The sequence below is a fragment of the Panthera uncia genome (genome assembly GCF_023721935.1).
Source record: "Panthera uncia isolate 11264 chromosome A1 unlocalized genomic scaffold, Puncia_PCG_1.0 HiC_scaffold_16, whole genome shotgun sequence".
Classification (NCBI taxonomy): domain Eukaryota; kingdom Metazoa; phylum Chordata; class Mammalia; order Carnivora; family Felidae; genus Panthera; species Panthera uncia.
Window position 1 is genome coordinate 19,130,930 of NW_026057576.1, and position 22,980 is coordinate 19,153,909.

The 22,980-nt window shown below is 38.6% G+C and overlaps 2 protein-coding genes across 3 annotated transcripts in view; one reads left to right on the forward strand and one right to left on the reverse strand.

The window, feature by feature from the left end:
* The window catches only part of INTS6 (integrator complex subunit 6), an 89,608-nt gene extending 86,190 nt beyond the window's left edge, over window positions 1-3,418 (forward strand). For both annotated transcript variants that reach the window (XM_049647438.1, XM_049647437.1), the window contains 2 exons: window positions 807-900; window positions 2,786-3,418. In XM_049647438.1, coding sequence (XP_049503395.1) covers window positions 807-900; window positions 2,786-2,879 — 188 coding nt within the window. In that variant the 3' untranslated portion in view covers window positions 2,880-3,418. The remainder of the gene's footprint in view (window positions 1-806; window positions 901-2,785) is intronic.
* Window positions 3,419-4,351: 933 nt separating this feature from the next.
* Window positions 4,352-22,980, reverse strand: part of SERPINE3 (serpin family E member 3) — a 51,146-nt gene continuing 32,517 nt past the window's right edge. Inside the window, exons 7-10 of the mRNA XM_049647309.1 lie at window positions 18,256-18,356; window positions 7,461-7,547; window positions 6,873-6,956; window positions 4,352-4,445 (exon numbers count right to left, since the gene is read on the reverse strand). Of these exons, the coding sequence (XP_049503266.1) occupies window positions 4,402-4,445; window positions 6,873-6,956; window positions 7,461-7,547; window positions 18,256-18,356 (316 nt within the window). The 3' untranslated portion in view covers window positions 4,352-4,401. The remainder of the gene's footprint in view (window positions 4,446-6,872; window positions 6,957-7,460; window positions 7,548-18,255; window positions 18,357-22,980) is intronic.

Genomic DNA, 22,980 nt, shown 5'->3' on the forward strand with positions numbered 1-22,980 from the left:
AAGAACACACAGACAAATTACACATAGTTCCTACTATGACAGGAACCTGTAGTCTTGAGTATTCTAAACAGCAACTGGAATTTAATGTAGCAGCAGACCCCCAAAAGTGTAGCAAATATTAAATAGTTTCATCTCCGTAGAGTTCCTGACATAGTGTCTACCACTGTGTTTAAGGGTTAAACTATGATGGTGAGCAGGGATGTGTTTAGGCCAAAACCCTAAAGTTATAAAAGCAATCTATGAAATGAATATAAAAGAACTTTGGCATAAAATTTCAGTATTATGACATCCATTCAAAGATGTTGACAGCTTGACGGACCATGTGCTTTAATGGAACACCCATGGGTGGTTCAAAAGTGGGTAAGACAGCCCTTGCCATTTAGGAGTTTATAGTCCTTGGCAGAATTTTAGGTGAAAACTTGAAACTGAACTAGCACTCTTAACCAGTTTTTCTGTCTCCATATGCCCCTCCCCATCTTGTTAACTGTAGTTGAGAATTTAAATTATAAGTATGCAATTTTATAAAGGCTACTTGCTGCTGCTTTTTCAGTGGCCAGTACCAAAAGCTAGTCACGTACTTTCTAAGCTTTATGTTTGATATCTTAATGGGAACTTTTACCAAAACTTCTGTGTTTACCAAGTTATTTTATCTTGATTGATATATGATGAAATATGTGTATTAATGAGTGGTAGAATATTTTGGTTTGGTTTAGCATATCTTGATACCGTAAACTGCAGTAGAAAAATATTGAATAAGAGTGCACAGAAAAGCCACTAATTTTTTTCTTTGCTTCTCTTGTTTTAAGAATATGAAAGAATCTTCACTTTACTGAAGCATGTGCAAGGCAGTTTACAAACAAGACTAATATTTTTGCAAAATGTCATTAAAGAAGCATCAAGGTAAATAACCTGTTGTACATTATGAAATGATTATGAAATGAGTCCCCAGTTTACAGTCAGTGTTGTAACAGTTGTAACTGTTGTAACAGTATCTGTACTTGTGGTGTTATGCATGCATATGACACAGCCATGTGTGTCCTCCTCCTCCTCCTCCTCCTCTGTTTTAGTTTATTGAAAGAAATTCACTTAAAAAATAGCCACACACAAATTCTTCACCAATTATGGACCTTTTCTCCCTGTAGATTATAGATACTTGCATAATTCTCATTGATCCTACTCTGTGCCTTTTTGGGGTCTTTATATTTTATAGCCTTCAGCTTTTCTCCTTTGTATATTTGGACTACAGTTGATATTAATCAGTGATTAGAAATAACCTTGGAAGACAATATTTGAATGCTGTTCATTTGTATGTGGGAAAACATGTAATTAAGGGGAGCAGAGTTGGACAAATGGGCCTTATTCTGATTGCTTCAGTAGCCCAGGATTATGTACTTTAGTACAAGGAATGTGGATCAAGATTATAAATGGTAACTATGAAGTGCAGTTAACTGGAAAGCATGGTTGTATGAGTAGTGAGTACACAAGACTTTTTCTTTGAAGACTTCTTTAGTATTGTGAGAAAACTTAGGGTTATCTCCTCTGACCTTTCAAATATACACAGCCTTTAAAAGTCCCCCAGTTTCTTCCATGCTACTCATAAAGGCATTTTTAGATAGAGCAGTTACTTTTTGTTTGTTTGTTTGGGGTTTTTTTGGAGTAGCTAGAGCATACACCACTTTGAGGGTTCAAAATAAGGCAGTGACTTTTCATGTTACTAATTTTGAGTATTTAATCTATTCTTTATGTAACATTCTGTCAGCTCAAACTTCATCATGGATTTAGCTATATTCCTGGTGGCCTGCACTCTCTACTAACACCTTTTAGAGAGTTGTGTAATATTATGGTGGCTATTCATATTAATTTACAAGTAGAGAGGAAGTGGATATAGATTGGACAGTGTTTTTGGATATTCTAAAAAGCATCAGCAGTATTAATAACTTACGTAGACGAATGCAATTTTAGTCTACTATATTAGTGAAGAAAATTTTAAATTGCCACTTGAACTTTCAGTGTTTGCTATATTATCCTATACTGCAGATGTCTAATTATCCTTGATTTGTTAGCTTTCAAACTGTAATAGTAGAACACCAGGGTTTTTAAACGTTACTATCCAACTGTCATTTCTTCTTCCCTTTTGTGGGGATTATATTCATACTTTGTTCACATTCTTTCAACATACAACTTTTAAAGAGCATAGGAAGTAGGGGCACTTGGGTGGCTCAGTCAGTTAAGCGTCCGACTTCGGCTCAGGTCTTGATCTCGCGGTTCGTGAGTTTGAGCCCTGCGTCGGGCTCTGTGCTGACAGAGCCTGGAACCTGCTTCGGATTCTGTGTCTCTCCTTCTCTCTCTGCCCCTCCCCAGCTTGTTCTCGCTCTCTCTCTCTCTCTCTCTCTCTCTCAAAAATAAACAAACATTAAAAAAAAAAATTAAAGAGCATAAGAAGCTATTGGAATCATTGCTTTAGGAGTCCAAATTTTGTTGGAATATTTGTAACCCTTGTAAATGTTAGGGTTTTTTTTCTTTTTGGTTGTGGAACAAATCTCTGACTTCCATTGTACCTGGGCCTGGATTATTTGTTTTAGGAACAAACTGCAATTCTGCACTGATAAAATAATTTACTTATTATCTTCCAGTGGATTTTATATATCATAAAGTTGTTGTTTTTCATTTTCATTTTACTTTGAAAAATCTTCCCAAGGCAGTTTCTGTCTTTAAAAAAAGCATTATACTGATCTATATCCATTAAAAAGAAATTGAGAGTGCTATCACTTATTTTTTTATACAGGTTTAAAAAGCGAATGCTAATAGAACAACTGGAGAACTTCTTGGATGAAATTCATCGACGAGCCAATCAGATCAACCATATTAATAGCAATTAAAAGAAAACAGAATGTGGCCACTTATTTCACTATCTTCTCCAAATACAAAGTAAATACAAGACTGTTGTGATCTTGAATTCATTTTTTGACATGCATTGTTGGCTATTTGAAATACTAAGAGCAAGTCTACAGATCCTTTTTCCATCATTTTACAGTGACCTTTTCTTCATTTTGGTTTATTTTTGTAATGTGAAAAATATCACTCTAAAACACATTTTTATTTAACAAACTAAAAATATTCCTCCAAATCTCTTGCTTGTCATTGACTCTTGCGTGTCAATTTCCCTCAGGTTCTATTTTCTTAAACCAACCTTTAAAATTGTCACCTCTGTTAAGGTTGAACTTTGCCAAAAAAAAAAAAATAATAAAAAGTTACTTTGTAATTTTTGGGGAAAAAAGCACATACATTAAAACTAGGTAATGTTTTGTATATACAGTTATTTTGGATATATTATTGTAAGTTGTACAAATGTATTTTGAAGAATATTTAAGAAAAGCACTTTTGTTATTCCATCAATAAATGCTCTATTTTACTCTTGTGTGGTTTAGGAAATAATCACATTTAAAGTAATCATTTAAAACCATCTTAAGGATAATGGAATTTTAAAGGCCTTGCTTTTTAAGCATTGGACAAATACACCACTTGAAGCTCATATTTGTTAAAGCTAACTGTAATTATCTGTTACATAATCTGCATTGTCTTTTTACTCTATGTTCTTAGGTTTTGTTGGCTACACCAACATGCTCCCATTTCTGCCTAGATAGTAGAAAAGACGGTATCTGTGGCAAATAGGCAGACACTTTAAAAGCTGTTTAAAACGCAGACAGCTTTGGCATTAGTGGCTTCCTTACTCCCCTTCCACGTCTTTTTCCGTTCTCGCTAGGGTTGTGGGTGGCACTAAGTTGGAGCTGCCAGTGAGGGAGGTGTCACTTTGGGGCACACCACATAGTCTGAAATGGCCAGCCTTTAGCAGCTCGATGCCATGCTTACAGAAGGCCCACAACAAATTGGGAGTTCAAAGGGGATCTCTCTGTTTTCCTCTGCTGTTCTTACACTTAAACTCTTCATTTTGTGTAGAAGCTAAATGGAAAGGAAACATTTAAGATGACTTGGCTCATTTTGTATTCCCCCTGAAATACCCAGAAGGAAAACCCAACACTATTCATTGTCCACTCTCAGTCCAACACGACCTCAGATGTCTTCACTGAGGACGTTGACCCTGTGACCAGACTCCTCACTCACCTTTCATAGATCACTGCTGTGCCTTGTAGTGCTTTTGGGGTAACCAATAGAAGAGAAGGTTAAAATACATTTAGATTAACAGAGGGCAAAATAAATTTATAAAATCATAGTAAAATTGATGGAATTTTAGTTTCATAATATTTGAAAATCACATACCCTTATCTTTTTACACTTTCGCGGAACATTTTTAAAATTTCAGGGGTATAGCAGAATGCAATTGTAACTTTTTATGAAGAAAAGCATAGTTGACAGTGGAGAACACGCTTGAGATCTCTTAATTTAGTCTAGGGGATTTGAAACGCTCCCAATACTGAAGACAAATCCTGTCAAGAAAAAGAAGCATTTAATGTAACGTTACATAGTATTTTCATATGCAACTCTTTAAACCTTTTTTACCTCTACAAAATACCTTTAAAGCAGGATATCATTTAATAGATGGAATTGTCAAGGTAATTACCTGCAGTCACTGCTAAATTCAGGAGCTACACAAAATCCAGAATATATTGTCTGGATTTAATTGTCTTAAATGATGTATATTTAGATTCTGAGATTAATAGAAGGGATTACAAGTCATTCGAATAAAAGTTCATACTTAACAAGAATATTTAGGAAAGGGATTCAGCCTAATCTGATGTTTAGCAGCTTTCCTTATCAGGAAGTTCTTATTTCCATTTTATAGATTGCTCCTGAGGTGATCATCTTTAAACCCTTCACCTTGATTACATTCTGGGGATGAATCTGGGAAGAGCAGTTTGTTCAGTCTCCTCTTTCTGTCCTTAATCTCTCTGTCACCATACTCGATAGCCTCATCCAAAACCTAGTCCTAAGGTTTGAAACTAATCAAAACTCAAGCTTAATATCCCATCTCGAAGGTTTTTTATATTTTAAGAAACTGGGCATATTAGTTAAATTAGTGAAATACTATAGAATTCTTGTAAGCAACGGGGGGTTGAATTTAAGGGGAATATCCTGTCTTTTTTGGCCCTCTAGGTCACTGGGTGACTTTAGGCTGGACAAATGATACTCTCTAACAGTTTAATCTTGAGATGATCGTTTTTCTTAACGTTCCCGTATGTGTCCCATTTGTCAATGGATTCATTATTTGCCCTTATCAGTAAGATGTGTCAATTTGGTGTACTGAAGGCTGAGACTGATTGCTATCTCTTCGACACCCCTCTCCCCAGGAGAGTAGTCACTGTGCCGTGTGTGGTGTGGGCGAGTACCTCCCAGAAAGAGGTAAATAAATTCACAAAGACTATATTCAGATGTGCGGCGGATTACGGAACTGGTTTTGGATTAGCCTTTTATGTTCATGTGTTCACTGAGGCAGTTCTGAAAACTCCTGTCATCGAAACAGTGGTGTGTCCTTCACTAGTGTAGAGGTTTTACGTCATTGTTACGCAGCTGAATTCCAAAAGGGATCTCGGTCTCTTTAACTGTCATCAACTTGTATTGGCTATCAGCTTTTGACAATGACCTTCCTATTTGCATTTAGTCCTGTCTCTGTTTCTTGAGGGAGTAGAGCCTGTCACTTTTTTCATCTTTCATTTTTTGGACATGTATCCTTTCTAAGAGAGGGCTCTCTGTTGCCTGTTCTGAGTGATAAGTGACAATTTCATCTAATAAACATGGGGATGCAATGATCATGGTGAAATCCTAGGAGGATATATTCTGTTGATGGACTTTTTCTCCCCAAAGAATCCCCCAATAGATTATTTCCTAGTGAATGATTATCTTCATCCTTTTTGTCACAAAAGTGTTCCTTTGATTTCCAGCACAAGTTACAGCAGTATGCAAATGATTCTCAGATAAAATGATGTTGACAGTATTTCCTTAACAATTTGTGTAAAACTTATGCGTAATTTTCATTATTCTAACTTTTGACTTTTTTTTCTCTCCATAAATAAAAATAATGCCTGATGTTTAGTTAAAGTAGATCCACTTTTGCTTGATTTTGTTAGTCTTGTTCCATCCTATTTCTTTTTAACACATTGTTTCGACTTGCCAACAACTCTTTACTGAGAATCTCTTTTCCTTCCTAGGCTGATAAATAATGGGGAGGGGGGAGGGGGAAACACGGAGAGGAATACTTAGAATCCTTTTTCATCGCTGAAATGAGAGGAGCTCCGCTTGTCCCTCTGATGTGCTGAGGCTTTGCCTGGTCCATACCATTTCTGGCTTAAGATGAAGTTGTATAGTGGAACTAAGAAGTACTTGGGCAAACACTTGATTTTTGTGTAATTTCGGCCAGCTTGAGAAAGACCAACAGAAAAACTATAGAAATCTAGGTGCATTCACTAGAATACTGGGGTTGCTGAGTCAAAAGACTCCTTGGACACACTAGTGCCCTGAAGGAGCTATCTTTTGTCCTACAGTGATGAGAAAGTGAGGCAACAATGGGGGGCGGGGGTGGGGGGGGTGGGAGTCCAGATGAATCACTTACATTACTTTCATGATCTTTCTGAATCTTCCCCAGCAGTAGAAACCTGAATTTTTAAAAATCCACATCAACAAACAAATGAGCCGAAAAGCCAAAAACCACACGGAGGGTATTAGTTTCCTTTGTAGTTAAGAAATGTTCCCCTTTCTCAGGATGCGCGACAAGAAAATGGGAAGCTTCTGAAGCACCGTAGAAACTAGCTAGAAGGAATGCTTGTCTTAGGCTGCAGTGGACAAACGGGCGCTTGTTGCTAGAGAGATGCTGATAAATATTTAATATATCTGAATGGTGTCAAGAAATCCTGTCATACCTGTGTTGGGTTCTCTCAGGAAAAAGAAGAATGGCCGATCTGCTTTAAAAAAAGGAATCCGAGACCTTTTCAGTAACAACAGAGCTGCAGGAGGGAAAGAATAGGAGACTATTGCATTTTTTATTCATTTGAGGGAAGTCACTATTAAAATTGGAGCCGAAGTCAGTTATATCCCTTGATTTCTGAAGAAATCGGAACATCCTAATGTATTTGTGTAGTGTCATGATGGGGTACAAATGGGAAAATTAAAGAGAAAAGATGCCACTTAGCAACCCTGTGTCCCATTTTCAAAATGCTCCATGGAATAAATTCCTTCCTGAAGGTGATTTTCAGAATGACTTCATTCCTTGTTTATGGGGATGATGCTACAAATCCTTTTCAAACTGGATTTCTCTTCTCTCACCATTTTTCAAACCCTTTGTGTTAACCTTCCTTTTTAAAAACTGCTATACCACATATACCACATCCGGACTTGGGGTTTTGAGTGGCAAAGTTTAGAAATGTGAAGATTGAACCGGATAAACCTAACAAAGGCATAGAAGGGCAAGAGGTATGACTTGAGCACTGCTGACCCCTTGATGAACATACCGGTGGCTGTAGACGCCTTGCTGCCTTCCTCGGAAACCTCAATCTTGGCTTTGTGGATCGCTTCAGAAACATAAAAGCCATCTTGGCCTAATCCCAAGAAATAAAAATGTGAATTGCTTATTTCCATTTTTAATGCATTTGGCTTAAGGATTTGAGCGTACTTTTAAAGAACGTACTTAATGACAGTCTCATGCTGCTTACGATAGCTAGGGAGGGATTTGTTTGGAAAATTCTGAAGCTGCGATTTTTTATGTAACTTTCAAAACCTCAGATTTGGTGAGTTTAATAAATAACCCCTCCCAAATTAATATTTAGAGCTGGGCCCTGTTTTTTCAATGTTAATTTTCCCGAGTAACTTGTAGTTCATATTGAAATCCTCAGCCAGTATTTTCACCAGAGGATGTGTCAAAATGCAGATTCTGGAGTCCAAGAATCCTTTTTCAGCCAGCTTCTGAGATGGTCTCCCTTGAATGCTTTCTTGGACTGCATTTTCAGAGCCACTTTTAAATGACAGTTACAGGTTTGTACTATGGGCCTTAAAAGGCATAACTCAGTGTATTAAAAATGTGTCTCAAGCTGCATTCTATATACTGAGGTATATCAGTTATGCAATTAACTTGCATGGGCTAGCATCTGGAAAGATAATGAGAGGTCAGAACTATAATAGTTGTGTGCTATCAACTTCAAAGATGTAAGCTTAGCAAATAGGAATAGGAGTGATTAAGTTGGAGGAACTGACAGGTTTTTGTAATTTAACCATCAATCATTTTTAAACAGCTCTCCACAGTGAAATGGTACTTGACGACATAATATTGAAGGAAAGTAAGAACCTTTAGAACTAGAAGAAACTTCAGAAGTCAGTTATACCAACCCTTTCATTTGAGAATGAGCTGTTAAGTGATCTGAAGTCATGCACTTGATAGAAGTAGAACTTGGGCATTTGCAGGTTTTCTGACCGTGCAGCACCCATTTCTACCCCACCCCTCCACACAAACAATGCCACCTTTCAAAAAGTGTATTCTAGTCACCTCTCACATGCCACTGGAAAGGGGTCTGTGGCATGAGCCTTAAAATAGTCATTTCAATATACATGCTGTATTTAGAGAGAGCTGTGTTTCATCTTAGACTAATTAAATTGTCTTGCATTTTTCATGCACATACAAGGAGAAGCAAATGAATGTCGTGAGAGCATAAAACCAGCCGAGTGTAGGATATGCAGCAGGTTCGTCCATCTTCTAAATAAGGTATACCCAGGAAATTGTGAGTTGGCTGTATTTGTTGTAAGAAACAGTTATTTTCCAGCATCATTGAAGGGGACCAGACAAGGGCCAGAGGAAGGGAAAAATCAATGGAAACATTGATCTGGTATCATTTGTCCTAAAACCAGTAAAGAATCTGATTTATTTAGATTTATTTAGAGACCTAGTTGGTCTCTAGGATCTGTAGGATCTTTTAGAAAGTAAATTTATCTCTAATTAATTGTCTCTCTCATTCGTTGAATGAACAAATGCAGTGCCAGAGTTAGAATTCTGTGGATGAAAAAAAAATGGTTCTTTGATGGTCATGAGGTTTTACTAATCTGTGATTTCATGACTATGGTATGGTGTCTGAACATTTAAAATAAGTGTTAATGAAGTTAGCAGAAGTTCACTGTGAAACTCTGTATCAGCTAAAATGTAGTAAATGTGGTTGTGTTAGAGACCAGGCACCTTGACACAGTGTGAAAAATGGGACCAACTGGTATGAGTGAGTCTTTGGTTAGATAGATTTGGCTATTACAATTTCTGGACACTGCAGTCAAGGAGCTTCATTTAAAGAGATTTTCTCCATCACACTACAGGAGTGGCCCGATAATTGACGGTTACATGTTGGCACAGCCAAGAGCCGTGGCCTGTCTTGCCCCAGCATCCACACCTCTCTTAAATTATATCTCTGGTAAGACTTAACATTTCAGAAGACCAACATTTGTGATCAAAATAAGAATTCAGGAGTCATCTGTAGGTTTGCGTTTTTCTTCTTGTGTGATCTTGTATTACAGATCCCTATTTGCTTGCTTTTGTCAAGTAGCTACTGAAATGTTATGCAACTAATGAAGTCAACCTAGAAGAATCCAAGCACGGAGGAATCTTCCTACTTTGGGCTTGTCTTTTCCTGTTGGCATTGTTGGCAGTTGCTTTGTGCCGTTGAGGATCATACAACCTGTTTTCCCCAAATTTGTTCCCAGATTGTTTATAGGTGCTATTCTATAAAAAGGGTTCCATGATGAATTAAGATGGGAAATGCAGGTTGAATAGTTTCGTGCTTTTGTTTTTACTAGTGGACTTCTTAGAGCTGATTATTTGCTATTGTTTGTAGTGAATCTCTGCAGGAAGACTGTAATATGTAGTGTTTAACCATAGAAAGACCCACACCATCCCCTGTCTCTAAATTGACCAGATTAGCATTCTGGGAAAGTGTAGCCCCTATAAACCATTTGCTCCTATATTACATTTCATTATCCAAAGCAAAGTAGTAAGATTCTTCCTACCCTTCCTCCTGGCATACTCTCCACTCTTCCATAATATTGTCAAGTGTTTATGTCAACCTTTCTTTTTAGATTGTTAGCTTCTAGAAGGCAGAAGCTATTTTATCAGTTTTAAACCTTTTTTACTTCACCTAACATAATAATGCTTGGTACATCTATGTGTTCAGTAAACGTTGGATGAGTGAATAATAGACACTCCTCATGTTGTACATTTGTTTCATTTCTCCATAAAACAGCTGCCTTAATATTCTTTAATCTGATTTCACCTGTAAGGAAATGTTGGTTGGTATCTATAAAATCATAGGGGTACAGTACAGAATAGGTCTTTGGCAAGTTTCACCCAAACAACTGTTTCAGTGTTCGTAGAGACCATCATTCTTTGTTCGTAGAGACCTCTTTCCCCTTTGTTCGTAGAGACCATCATTCTTTGTGTGTGGTTGATCAGTCTCAAAAGGCTTAAGAGTCTTCTTCATAATGACATTGTGTAAACACAAGACTTGGAAAATGTAAACCAATATCCCAACATTTGATCCTCAGCTTCTCATAATGTAGGATAAACATCATTTGCTGTGTTATTTGCCTTTCCAATTATTATTACTTACTATTGACAAATTTAGTGCTTTAAAAAAGTTATTACCAGAATTTCCTTCTAGTTTATCTTTCTCCTCTTTTTATTGCTTAGTTGTAAAATATGGAATGTGTCTGTAAAATATGGAATGTAAAATATGGAATAGCACTGAGCCCAGGATATAGAGAGAGATTACTAAAAAGAATCTAAAATGGCCCCTGAAGCCAGGATGTGGTTTGTTGCTTTCTCTGTTCTCCTCTTGCCCACTTCTCTTGCCACCCTAGCTCTTTATTGGATTATAACTGATATAACATGTAAGTTTAAGGTGCACAATGTGATGATTGGATATATGTATATACTGCAAAATGATTACCACAATAAGATTAGTTAACACATTCATTGCCTCACATAGTTACAATTTTTTTTGCGTGTATTAAATTGTAAGATCTATTGTCTTTGCAACTTTCAAATAGACAGTACAGTATTGTTGACTATAGTCACCATGCTGTACATTACATCCCTAGAACTTATAACTGGGAGTTCGTACCCTTTGACCACCTTCACTCAACTCCCCAACTCCCCCGCTCCTTGCCTCTGGCAGCCATCAATCTACTCTGTGTTTCTATGAGGTTTGATTTTGGTTTAGGTTCCACATGTAAGTGATATTATATAGTGTTTGTCTTTCTGTATGATTTATTTCACTTAGCATAATGCCCTCAAGGTTTTTCTATGTTGTTGCCAGTAGCAGGATTTCCTTCTTTTTTATGGCTACATACTATTCCATCAAAATATATATACCACAGCTTCTTTATCCATTCATCCGTTGATGGACGCTTAGGTTTTTTTCTGTATCTTGGCTATTGCAAATAATGCTGCTGTGAACACGAGGGTGCAGTTATCTCTTTGACAGTGATTTAATTTCCTTTGAATACATACTCAGAAGTAGAACTGCTGGATCATGTGGTAGTTCTATTTTTATTTTTTGAGGAACCTCCATAGTGCTTTCCATAGTGGTTGGACTGATTTACATTCCCCTCAATAGTGCACAAGGGTTCCTTTTTCTGTATCCTTGCCAGTATTTGTTATTTTTTGTCTTTTTGATAATAGCCATTCTAACAGGTATGAGGTGATATCTCACTGTAGTTTTGATTTGCATTTCCCTGATGATTAGCGATATTCATCATATTTCCATGTGCCTGTTGGCCATTTGAATAATCTTATTGGGAAAAACGTTCGTTCAGATACTCTGTCCCATTTAAAAATCAGATTGTTATTATTTGCAATTAAGTTGTGTGAGTTCCCTATATATTTTAGATATTAATCTTTTAGATATGTGGTTTATAAATATTTTCTCCCATTCTGTAGGTTGCCTTTTCATTTTGTTAGTTGTTTCTTTTGCTCTGAAGATGCTTTTAGTTTGATGTAGTCCCACTTGTTTATAGCTTTTGTTGCTTATACTTTTGGTGTCCGATCCAAAAAATCGTTGCCAAGACCAATTTCAAGGAACTTTTCTCCTATGTTTTCTTCTAGTTTTATGGTTTCAGACATTTAAGTCTCTAATCCATTTTGAGTTAATTTTTGTGAATGTTATAAAATAGGGGTCCAGTTTTATTCTTTTGCATCTGAATATCCAGTTTTCCCAGCACTCTTTATTGAAAAGACTATCTTTTCTCCATTGAGTAATCTTGGCTTCCTTGTCAAATATTAGTTGACTGTATATACATAGATTTAGTTCTGGGGTCTTGATTCTGTCCCATTTCCCTATGTGTCTGTTTTTATGCCAGTACCTTACTGTTTTGATTACTATATATTCATAATACAGTTTGAACTCAGGAAGTGTGATCCCTTTAACTTTGTTTTTTTCTCAGCATTGCTTTGGATATTTGGGGATTTTTTTGGTTCCATATGAATTTTAGAGTTTTTTTTTTTTTTCTATTTCTGTGGGAAATGTCATTGGCATTGGCATTTTGATAGGGAGTGCATTGAATCTGAGGATTGGTTTGGGTAGAATAGACCCTTTAACAATATTAATTTTTCTAATCCACGAACACAGGATATTTTTCCATTTATTTGTATATTTTTCAATTTCTTTCATCAGTGTGCTGTGGTTTTCAATGCAGAGATAGTTCACCTCCCTTGGTTAAATTTGTTCCTAAGTATTTTAATGTTTCTGATGCAACTATCAATGAAACAGAATTGTTTTCTTTATTTCTTTTTCAGGTACTTCATTGTTAATGTAAAGAAACACAACTGATACCTGCATGTTCATTTTGTATCCTGCAGCTTTACTGAATTCATTGATTTATTGTAATTATGTGCCACTATTACAATATTAGAGAATCTAATTTTGACTATATATTTACCATTACCAATAATTTTTATATATTCATACATTTTTACAACATTAATTAGCATCCTTTTATTTCAACTTGAAGAATGTCCTTTAGCATATCTTGTAAGGCAGGTCTAGTGGTGATAAACTCCCTTAGTTTTTGTTGGTTTGGAAAACTTTTATCTTTGCTTCACTTGTGAAGGACAACTTTGCCAGGTATACTATTCTTGGTTGACAGGGTTGTTTTTTTTTTCCCCCTCCAAAATTTTGTATATGTCATTCCACTATATCCTGGCCTGTAGTTTCTGTTGAGAAATCCATTGGTCATCTTATGTGGGTTCTCTTGTATGTAACTTGTTTCTTCTCTCTTGCGGCTTTTAAAGTTCTTTGACTTTCAACAATTTAATTATAATGTGTCTTGGTGTAGCCTTTTTTGGGTTCAACCTATTGGGATTCCTTGGGCATTAGGAATCTGGAACCCCCTTTCATCTCCCCATGTTTGGAAAGCTTTCAGCCATTACTGCTTTAAGTAGTTTCTCTTTTTTTACCCCTCATTTTTTGGAATTCTCATTATATGTTTTTTTCTGTGGAGTCCCCAATTCCTATAGGCTTTCTTCACTCTTTCATTCTTTTTTTTTTTTTTTTTTTTTTTTGCTCTTCTGACTAGATAATTTCAAATGACTTATCTTCTAGTTCATTGATTCTTTCCTCTGCTTGGCTGAGTCTGTTGTTGAAGCTCTTTATTGTATTCTTTGGTGCAGTCGTACTCTTCAGCTTTAGGATCTCTGTTTAGTTTTTTTGTTTTGTTTTGTTTGATGGTTTCTATTTCTTTCTTGAACTTTTAATTTTGTTCATGCATTGTTTTCCAAATATTGTTTAGTTGTCTGTGTGTTCTTGTAGTCTGCTGAACTGTTTTAAGAGGATTATCTGAATTCTTTGCCAGACAGTTCATACATCTCCATTTCTTTAGGGTAGTTATTGGAGCTTTATTCATTTCTTTTGATGATGTCATATTTTTCTGATTTTTCATGATCCTTGCTTCTTTGTATTGGTATCTGTGCATTTAAGTGAGTAGTCTCCTTTTCCAGGCTTTACAGGTTTGCTTTGGCAAGTAAAGACTTTTACCAATTAGCTGATAGCATTTGTGGGTAGGTGGGGCTTGCTATCAGGATCTCTATTTGGGCAAAGCCTCTCCATGTGCTCTGAGGTTGCAGGGGGATGCTGCTGGCTGGGTTCTGTGGTTGGGTGGGACTGCTGGTTGGGTTCTGTATTCAAGTGGGTCTGCTGGGTGGGCTCCCTATTTAGGTGGGGCTTCTGGCTATGACCCACTGTCAGGTTAAGCCACTAGCCCTGCAATCAACTCTGGTCAAATGGGGTTGTAGGCTGTGTTCCCTGACATAGTAGTGCCACTGTTTGGACACCATGACTGGGTAGTTATGGGATGGGCTCCACGATCCTTCCTGGTCAGGTGGAGTCTCACACTGTGATTCCCAAGTGGATGGTGCTGCCGGCTGGACTCCATGTTCAGGTGGGGCTGCCAGCTGTGCCCTGAAGATGGGTGGGGATGCAGACTGGGCTCTGTGACTTGGTAACACTGTGGGCTGGGCTGCAAGGCTTCCCAAGGTCATTTCTTCAGGCTCTTTGGTTACTTGGGGGTAGGGAATATGCTCAACAGTTGGGCAGGGCTGCTGGCCAGGATCTCTGCCCAAGCACAGCTGTAGGATGGACTTCTCAGCTATCTGAGTTCTCTGGTCAGGCTTCCTCAATGGATGGGACTTGAGATTATGCTTAGGTGTCGGGCAGGGCTGTGAATTCACTTTTCTTCAAGGTAGAGTGGTAGTACGGTCCATTGATTAGGTAGTATAGTCCACTGACTGTAGAATCAGGCAGAACTGCCAACCAAGCTCTCCAGCCAGATGGGGCAACCAGGCTGGCTTTGTAAGTGGGAATTGCTTTTAGCTGAGGTCTTTGCTTGGGTACTGCTACAGGCAGGAACATGGTCTGCCAAGGTTTGAAGGCTGGTTCATGTAAGGCTTGCCCTCCCGCCCCATCTCTATCTGATTATTAGTTATCTCCAGGAGGCAAGATCTGAATAGACCTTCTAGAAAGTGTCCTGGAAGAGTTGGGTGTCCACCTTGGCTCCCTTTTCTCACTGGAGAAACTGTAGTAGGCCTGGAAGGGCCCTCTTGGTGCACTGCTGTGTCAGCCTGGAGGAAGGGTGATGCAGTCCGAGTGTAGCTGCTCCTCTTACCTTTCTAATGTGGTCCTTCTCGGTCTCTGTGGTTCAGAGGGGTGCTTCAGCTTACATCTGGGAGCTGGGATTTTCACAGTGGTGACTTGTCTATGGATAGTTGTTAGGTGGCCTTCTTGGGAGGGGAACTGAAGTTGGGAATGATCTATCTGACAATCTGGCCGACCTAGTGCAGTGCTGATCAGTCATCTGGTGTGGCATAAGTTAACTTCAGTATGCAACCAAACAACTATGTGTGGTTTGCTCATTTAAGTTGTATAACTTGGAGCTTGTAGTTCTTACCGAACAGAGTTCAGAACCTAATTACTCCTTTGTAAAAGTCAAGAATAAGATAGTTTCTTCAAAGGTTTAAGTTTGTGCAAAAGAAGTATTTCTTGGATTAGGAAGCATGGGTTTGTATCAAAGCCTGCTTATCCTTCTGATTACTCAAGAAGTAAATCTCTAGCTGATATCTTTAGTGTAAGTGAAGCTGGAATCACTCTTAAAAGCTTTATAACATGTAGTATCAAGGGTGCCTGGGGAGAAAAATGATAGCCTAGGCTCAGTTGGGCCTTAAGATGATATTGAACAAGTTTTTTTCAGGCAGCAAAAAAGGATTTGATGCCATGAAGGAAGAGATAGGCGAGTAGTGACTTTTAAATGTGGAAGGAGAACTTGAGTAAAGTGATTCTGGGCATTGGAACCAAATGGAGAGGAAAGGCCAAATGTCCTGTAGTTTGAGCTTCTGTCAATAGTACAAAACTACTTGGTAACTTCTCGTTAATTGTAAGAAGGGAGACCAGCATTTTCTGATGACTTATTTTCTGGCAAGCTCTCTGCTGATAGTTTGCGATATGCTGAGGAATTTTATTTCCATAAGTAAGATATGAGATGGGTGGTAGCGACCTCATTTTAGGAATGATGAAACTATTTGTTAGACAGTCAGTCACCATGTCTCTATAATTAAGTCAACAGCTCACTTAAGCATAGAAGTGACTAGTCTCTTGATTATGTTTAAAGAAGGGCATTGGAAAGCAATACTTTAGTTGGTAAACCTTATCCGTAAAGGTCAAGATACTAAATACTTTAGCAACTGCAGGCCATATGGCATCTGTTGCAACTGCCTAATTCTGCAGTGTAGCAGGAATACAACCATAGATGATCTGTAAAAAAATGGGAGTGGCTATGTTTCATTAAAACTTTATAAAAACAGGGATGGGTCATTATTTGGTGATACATCTTATTAGAGGAACAAAACTTTATGGGAGAAGATAAGGCTGATGTGTTTTATCACGTAAGATATTTGAATTCAAGCTTCACACTTGGCACATGCTAACTGCTTGATAAGTAGTTAACAACTTAAATCAATGAGCCTATATTTCTGCTGATTTGAACAAATATACATAGACCTTAATTGCATTATAAAAAAGGTACCAAAAAAAAAAAATGTTCTTTCTAAAGTAGGTTGCTTGTTACATCTTGTCAGGAGAGCTTATGGGCCTTGAAAATCTTTACCAGTAGGGGAGCTGCATGATGTGGGTCAAGCTCAGTCCTGTTTGAGGACACAGGATTAATGGCACTTTGAGATGTACTTCCAGGACATAAAGGCAGAGAGATTAAGAGCTATGAAGGAACAATCAATGTCATAGTGATTAACTGAATGTAGTGTTGTAGAAGAAAAGGTAAAAATGGCCCCAGAGTTTTGAACTAGAATGATCAAAAGAAGAATAGTATCATCATCAACAACAGGAATGCCCTAGCTGAGGTCTGGAGTCACAAGAAGACACTGTAATTGCATTTTGTACATTATTACAGATAGAGCATACTGAAGTTCTTAATCCCTTCCTCTTTCCTTGACCTCTGATCCTTTCACTCTACTGTTCTTCTATTCCCTACAGTATCAGATTATGCCTGCATCACCATGGAAATTTTCTGGTTGAGTCATTCAACCAAGTCAACAATATTTATTTGATATCCACAGTGTGCCAAGCATTGTTGGGGGCACTGTGCCCAAACTTGACTAGTGGTTTGATTATCTCTTTGCATGTCTAGGTAATGAGTACACAGCTGGTGGGTTTTAAACACTCTAGAATAGATCCTTCCTCCTGTGCTTTATTTGATAAGTAACTGCCATTTAGTCTGTCTGGTCACATCTAAAGCACAAGCCAAGACTGCTTTTGTGGACCAAATTCCTGTGTGTGTGTGTGTGTGTGTGTGTGTGTGTGTATGTGTGTGTGTGATTGCTTAAAAAAGAAGATTTTGAGTAATGCTTTAGAAAACTCTGTGTTATGAGGTTCTAGCATTTTAAGTGGAGATTCTAAAAAAAAATAAAGTGGAGATTCTGAAGCTCTTTGGGCACAGAAAGTATCAAGGTCAATGAAGACGCCAATGGATATTAGTATCCAGAGCAGAAACAAACCTGAGCCTTTGGAGTTAGAAATAGTTTATCTAATGGTTTCTGAGAGGATTCTGGAACATAAGGTTTTGGCATTCCATTCTTTTTGAATATTTTATGTAAGTTCCCTGTCAGATCATAAGCAAATACAGTTCCTATTGATTAGTAGTAGCATGTCCACTAGGGGCAAATAAATTTAATATGGACTTTGGGAAGGAGAACATTTTAGGGCAAGGTTACAGGTACGTGAGTAACTTGAAGAAAGGAAGTTGGGTGGTTGAGGGAAAGTCTCAAGGTTAGCTTATTAGAAGCCAGAAGTGATACAAGGAGGGAGGGAGAGGGAGGAGGTAGGAACAAAGGGCGACTGTGAGGCTGGCATGACAGTGGGAGGTCAGAATGAAGACCTCTGTTGTTGAATCACTGTCTCTGGCAGGTTCCTAGTCATGATAGGCAGAGGGAGGGTGAGTTGTATTGTGTTCTCCGGCTATTGACCTCGCCCTGAAGGTGGTCTCCCAAAACGGCGCTTAAAGGTTTCAAGAAACACTCCTCCCCCACAAAGTCCAACCCATTTGACTGTTATCTGAAGCAACATATTTTTATATAAAGCAAAGCTCTTTCTTTATCCTTTTAAAATTGTTAACTCTGACTGTACCATTGAAACCTCTGTAGATGAAAATCCCTTAATCAAAGTATGACAAAGCTGCCCCCAAGCACAATGCCAAAAAGCTTGAAAGAAGAAGTGTTACCTGAAATTCCTTTCAAGTTAGCTTTGAGTGGATCAAAAAGATCGGTGACTCCCCAAGAATTTAAAATGCTTTTTAAATTGAAATGATTTTGGATCCTGAATCTAAAAAACAAAAGCAAACCATCAACTTTCATTTAAAAATCTCATTCAAAATATTTTCATACACACCACGACTGCCAAACTCCCTAACTTGGAAGTCAGGGATCTCCAGCCTCATTTCCAGCTTTGTATTTCATAGCTCCTTCTCATAAACCCTACACACTGACTAGTCTGACCACACAGGGCTCTCTCCCACCTCTGTATCTTTGCTTCTGCTGTTCTTTCCAGGTCTTTTCCATGTCCTTTGATTGCCTTTGAGTTACTACTCTTTCCTCCAAGTCCAATGCAATTGTGATCCCCTCCTCCCCTCTCCAGCTGTTTTGTGGCATTTGGTCTTTAAAGCCCCATTAACACTTTTTATGTTCTGCTCTTTGGATGTATAGAACATTCTGCTTCCTATTACTGTTATCTATGATATTGTAAATGGCTTGAGACGCTATCCCAGTTTTTTTTTAATTTCCTAACAGTAACTAATATTTAATGGGTGCTCACCATGTGCTAGGCACTAGTTTTTTTATGTGGATTACCTATGTGCTTTATGTGGATTATCTAATTTCATCTTCACATAATTATGTTATTATTATCCTCATTTTACAGGTGAAAAAACTGACGCCTAAAGAGATTAAGACACTTGCCCGAGATGACATAAAGAGTACGTGGTGGAGCTCAACTCAAAGCAAGGCTGTTTGAGTGCAAAGCCCGTGCCCTTGGCATCTACACTTTGCTACCTCCTGTCTCCTGAGGCATCTCACATAGTAGGTGCAGAAAAGAAGTTGTTGACTAATCAACAACTAATAGAGTGTCTCATTTAACATATTTATATTTGATAAGACATATTTTTCTGTTTGCTGGGTGCAGTGTGTGTCTTTGATGCACAGGAGGGAAGGAATGCAAGTTAAAGTTTTGGTTTTCCTAATAAGTCCTGAGAGCAGGAAGAATCAACACACCAACTTTGTAATATTTCTCCAAGGGCCAGGCATTTGCAATTTTACTGTTCAAGGAGGCTTTAAAAGGATTGCTCACATTATTTTTCTTTGAAAATAAAAAAGTTTGAAATGGCATTTAGACGGTCTTTTTGTATAAACTCTCCAGAACTTGTACAAGAGTAAAAATACTGGAAAAGACCATTTACTATCAAAGGTTTTCATTGCCATATGAGACAATGTGCCCAATATTTTAAACAGAAGTATCAGATTTTCCCATAAATATATGTTTTGGATCTTTAGAACGATTTCCCAAAAAGATACATATGCTTTCTCCAACTATGCTGACATTCTCAAAACAATTTTGCATTATCTCTTCTGAAATTTTCATAAATGCTTAAAACACATTCTTTTTGAAAACTCTTAATACTGAAACACAGTGGTTAAGAGCATGAACTTGGGAGTTCAATGCCAGGGTTTGAATCCCAGCTCAGCCTCTTACTAGCTGAGTGACCTGGGGTAAGTTACTTTACCTCTCTTTGCCTCGGTTTCCTCATTTGTGAAATGAGCATAATAGTAGTGCTTAGTTCTTAGCTTTGTGAAAATTAAGCGAAATGATTCTTATAAAGTGCTCAGAACAACGCCCAGTACAGCTCATACACTTCAATGCTACCATTGTGGTTTTAGTGTTTCTCAGGAATATTAAGAAAAAGCTAAGGGATATTGGAAGCCAAATATGGTGATTATGGTAGTTGATAAAACTGGGTAATATCATTTTTAGTAACTAAAGGTAATAGTGAGGTATGACCATAAAAGGCGAGAGTAATTTTTTTTAAGTTTATTTATTTATTTTGAAGAGAGACAGACAGAGAGAGAGAGACTGCGCAAGTTGGGGAGGGGCAGAGAGACAGGGAGAGAGAGAATCCCAAGCATTATCCGTGCTGTCAGCTCAGAGCCCGACATGGGGCTTGAACTCATGAACCGTGAGATCATGACCCAAGCCAAAATCAAGAGTCAGACGCCCAACCAAATGAGTCACCAAGGCACCCAATTTTTTTCTTATATGGCTATGAAGGTCAGCCCAGAAGAAATGTTTCAAAAATATCTTGAGTGGAAAAACTGCCCTTTACCAAAACCAGACAATGATATCATGAGAAAAGAAAACTAGACAAATATCCCTTATGAATGAAGATGCAAAATCCTCAACAAATACTAGCAAATTGAATCCAGCAACATATAAATCCCATCATGACCAAGTGAGATTTATCCCAGGAATGCAACATATGAAAATCAATGTCAAACACCGTATTAACAGAATAAAGGACAAAGGTCACATAATCATCTCAATAAATGCAGAAAAGCGTGTGAAAAAAAGCCAACACTCTTTCATGAAAACAAAAATCACTCAGTAAACTTGGGATATAAGAGAACTTTTTCAACCTTAAAAAGGGTCTCCATAGAAAACCCACAGCTTGCATCATACTGAATGGTAATGGTAAAAGACTGAACGCTTTCCTCCTAAGATCAGGGATCAGACCAGGATGTTCACCACTTTTATTTAACATCGTAGTGATAGGTGTGCAGGGCAATTATGCCAGAAAAAGAAATAAAATGCGTCCAGATTAGAAAGGAAGAAGTAAACCTATCTCTATTCACAGATGACTTGGTCTTGTATATAGAAAATCTTAAGGAATATATACACACAGAGGAAAAACTACTAGAACTAATAAATGATTTTGCCAAGGTGACAGGATGTGAGATCAAGGTACAAAAAGTCAATGGCTTTTTTTATATTAGCAATGAACAGTCTGAAAATAAAATCCCATTGATAACAGCATCAAAAGGAATAAAATACTTAGGGTTTTAACAAAAGAAATGCAAAACTTGTTTACTGAAAACTAAAAACTAAAAAACATAATTGAAAGAAACTGAAGAAAACATCAATAAAGTGAAAAACATCCCGTGTACAGATTGCAACAGCTAATATTGTTAGGAAGCAATATTCCCAAACTGATCTACAGAGTAAATATAATAATCATCAAAAGTTCAGCTGCCTTTTTGGCCAAAACTGATAACCTGATCCTAAAATTCCTATGAAAATGTATGGAACCCAGAATAGCCAACTAATTCTTGAAAAAAGAAGAACAAAGTTGAAGCACTAACATATCCTGATTTCTAAACATTATAGTAATCGAGACTGAATAATACTGAGTAAATTGTAGACATTTATGCCTATAGAATAGAATTGAAAGTCTAAAAATAGATTGATAATTATACCTGAGGGGGAGAGGGAAGATGGCGGCGTAAGAGGACGCTGGGCTCACCGCGCGTCCTGCTGATCACTTAGATTCCACCTACACCTGCCTAAAGAACCCAGAAAACCGCCAGAGGATTAGCAGAACGAGTCTCCGGAGCCAAGCGCAGACGAGAGGCCCACAGAAGAGGGTAGGAAGGGCGGCGAGGCGGTGCGCGCTCCACGGACTGGCAGGAGGGAGCCGGGGCGGAGGGGCGGCTCGCCGGCCAAGCAGAGCCCCCGAGTCTGGCTGGCAAAAGCGGAGGGGCCGGAGGGACTGTGTTCTGACAGCAAGCGCGACTTAGCCTCTGGGAGGTCATAAGTTAACAGCTCTGCTCAGAAAGCGGGAAGGCTGGAGGACAAAGTGAGGGAGAACTGCTGAGCCCCCGGACAACAGAGGTCAGTTTGGTGGGGAACAAAGGCGCTCGCCAGCGCCATCTCCCTCGCCCATCCCCCAGCCAAAATCCCAAAGGGAACCAGTTCCTGCCAGGGAACTTGCTCGCTCCGCGCAAACACCCAACTCTGTGCTTGTGCGGAGCCAAACCTCCGGCAGCGGATCTGACTTCCTCCAGCTGCCACAGGGCCCCTCCTGAAGTGGATCACCTAAGGAGAAGTGAGCTAAGTCTGCCCCTCCTGCCCCCGTGCACCTTGCCTACCCACCCCAGCTAATACGCCAGATCCCCAGCACCACAAGCCTGGCAGTGTGCAAGTAGCCCAGATGGGACACGCCAACCCACAATGAATCCCACCCCTAGGAGAGGGGAAGAGAAGGCACACACCAGTCTGACTGTGGCCCCAGCGGTGGGCTGGGGGCAGACATCGGGTCGGACTGCGGCCCGCCCACCAACTCCAGTTATACACCACAGCACAGGGGAAGGGCCCTGCAGGTCCTCCCCACTCCAGGGACTATCCAAAATGACCAAACGGAAGAATTCCCCTCAGAAGAATCTCCAGGAAATAACAACAGCTAATGAACTGATCAAAGAGATTTAAATAATATAACAGAAAGTGAATTTAGAATAATAGTCATAAAATTAATCGCTGGGCTTGAAAACAGTATAGAGGACAGCAGAGAATCTCTTGCTACAGAGATCAAGGGACTAAGGAACAGTCACGAGGAGCTGAAAAGCGCTTTAAACGAAATGCAAAACAAAATGGAAACGACGACGGCTCGGATTGAAGAGGCAGAGGAGAGAATAGGTGAACTAGAAGATAAAGTTATGGAAAAAGAGGAAGCTGAGAGAAAGAGAGATAAAAAAATCCAGGAGTATGAGGGGAAAATTAGAGAACTAAGTGATACACTAAAAAGAAATAATATACGCATAATTGGTATCCCAGAGGAGGAAGAGAGAGGGAAAGGTGCTGAAGGGGTACTTGAAGAAATTATAGCTGAGAACTTCCCTGAACTGGG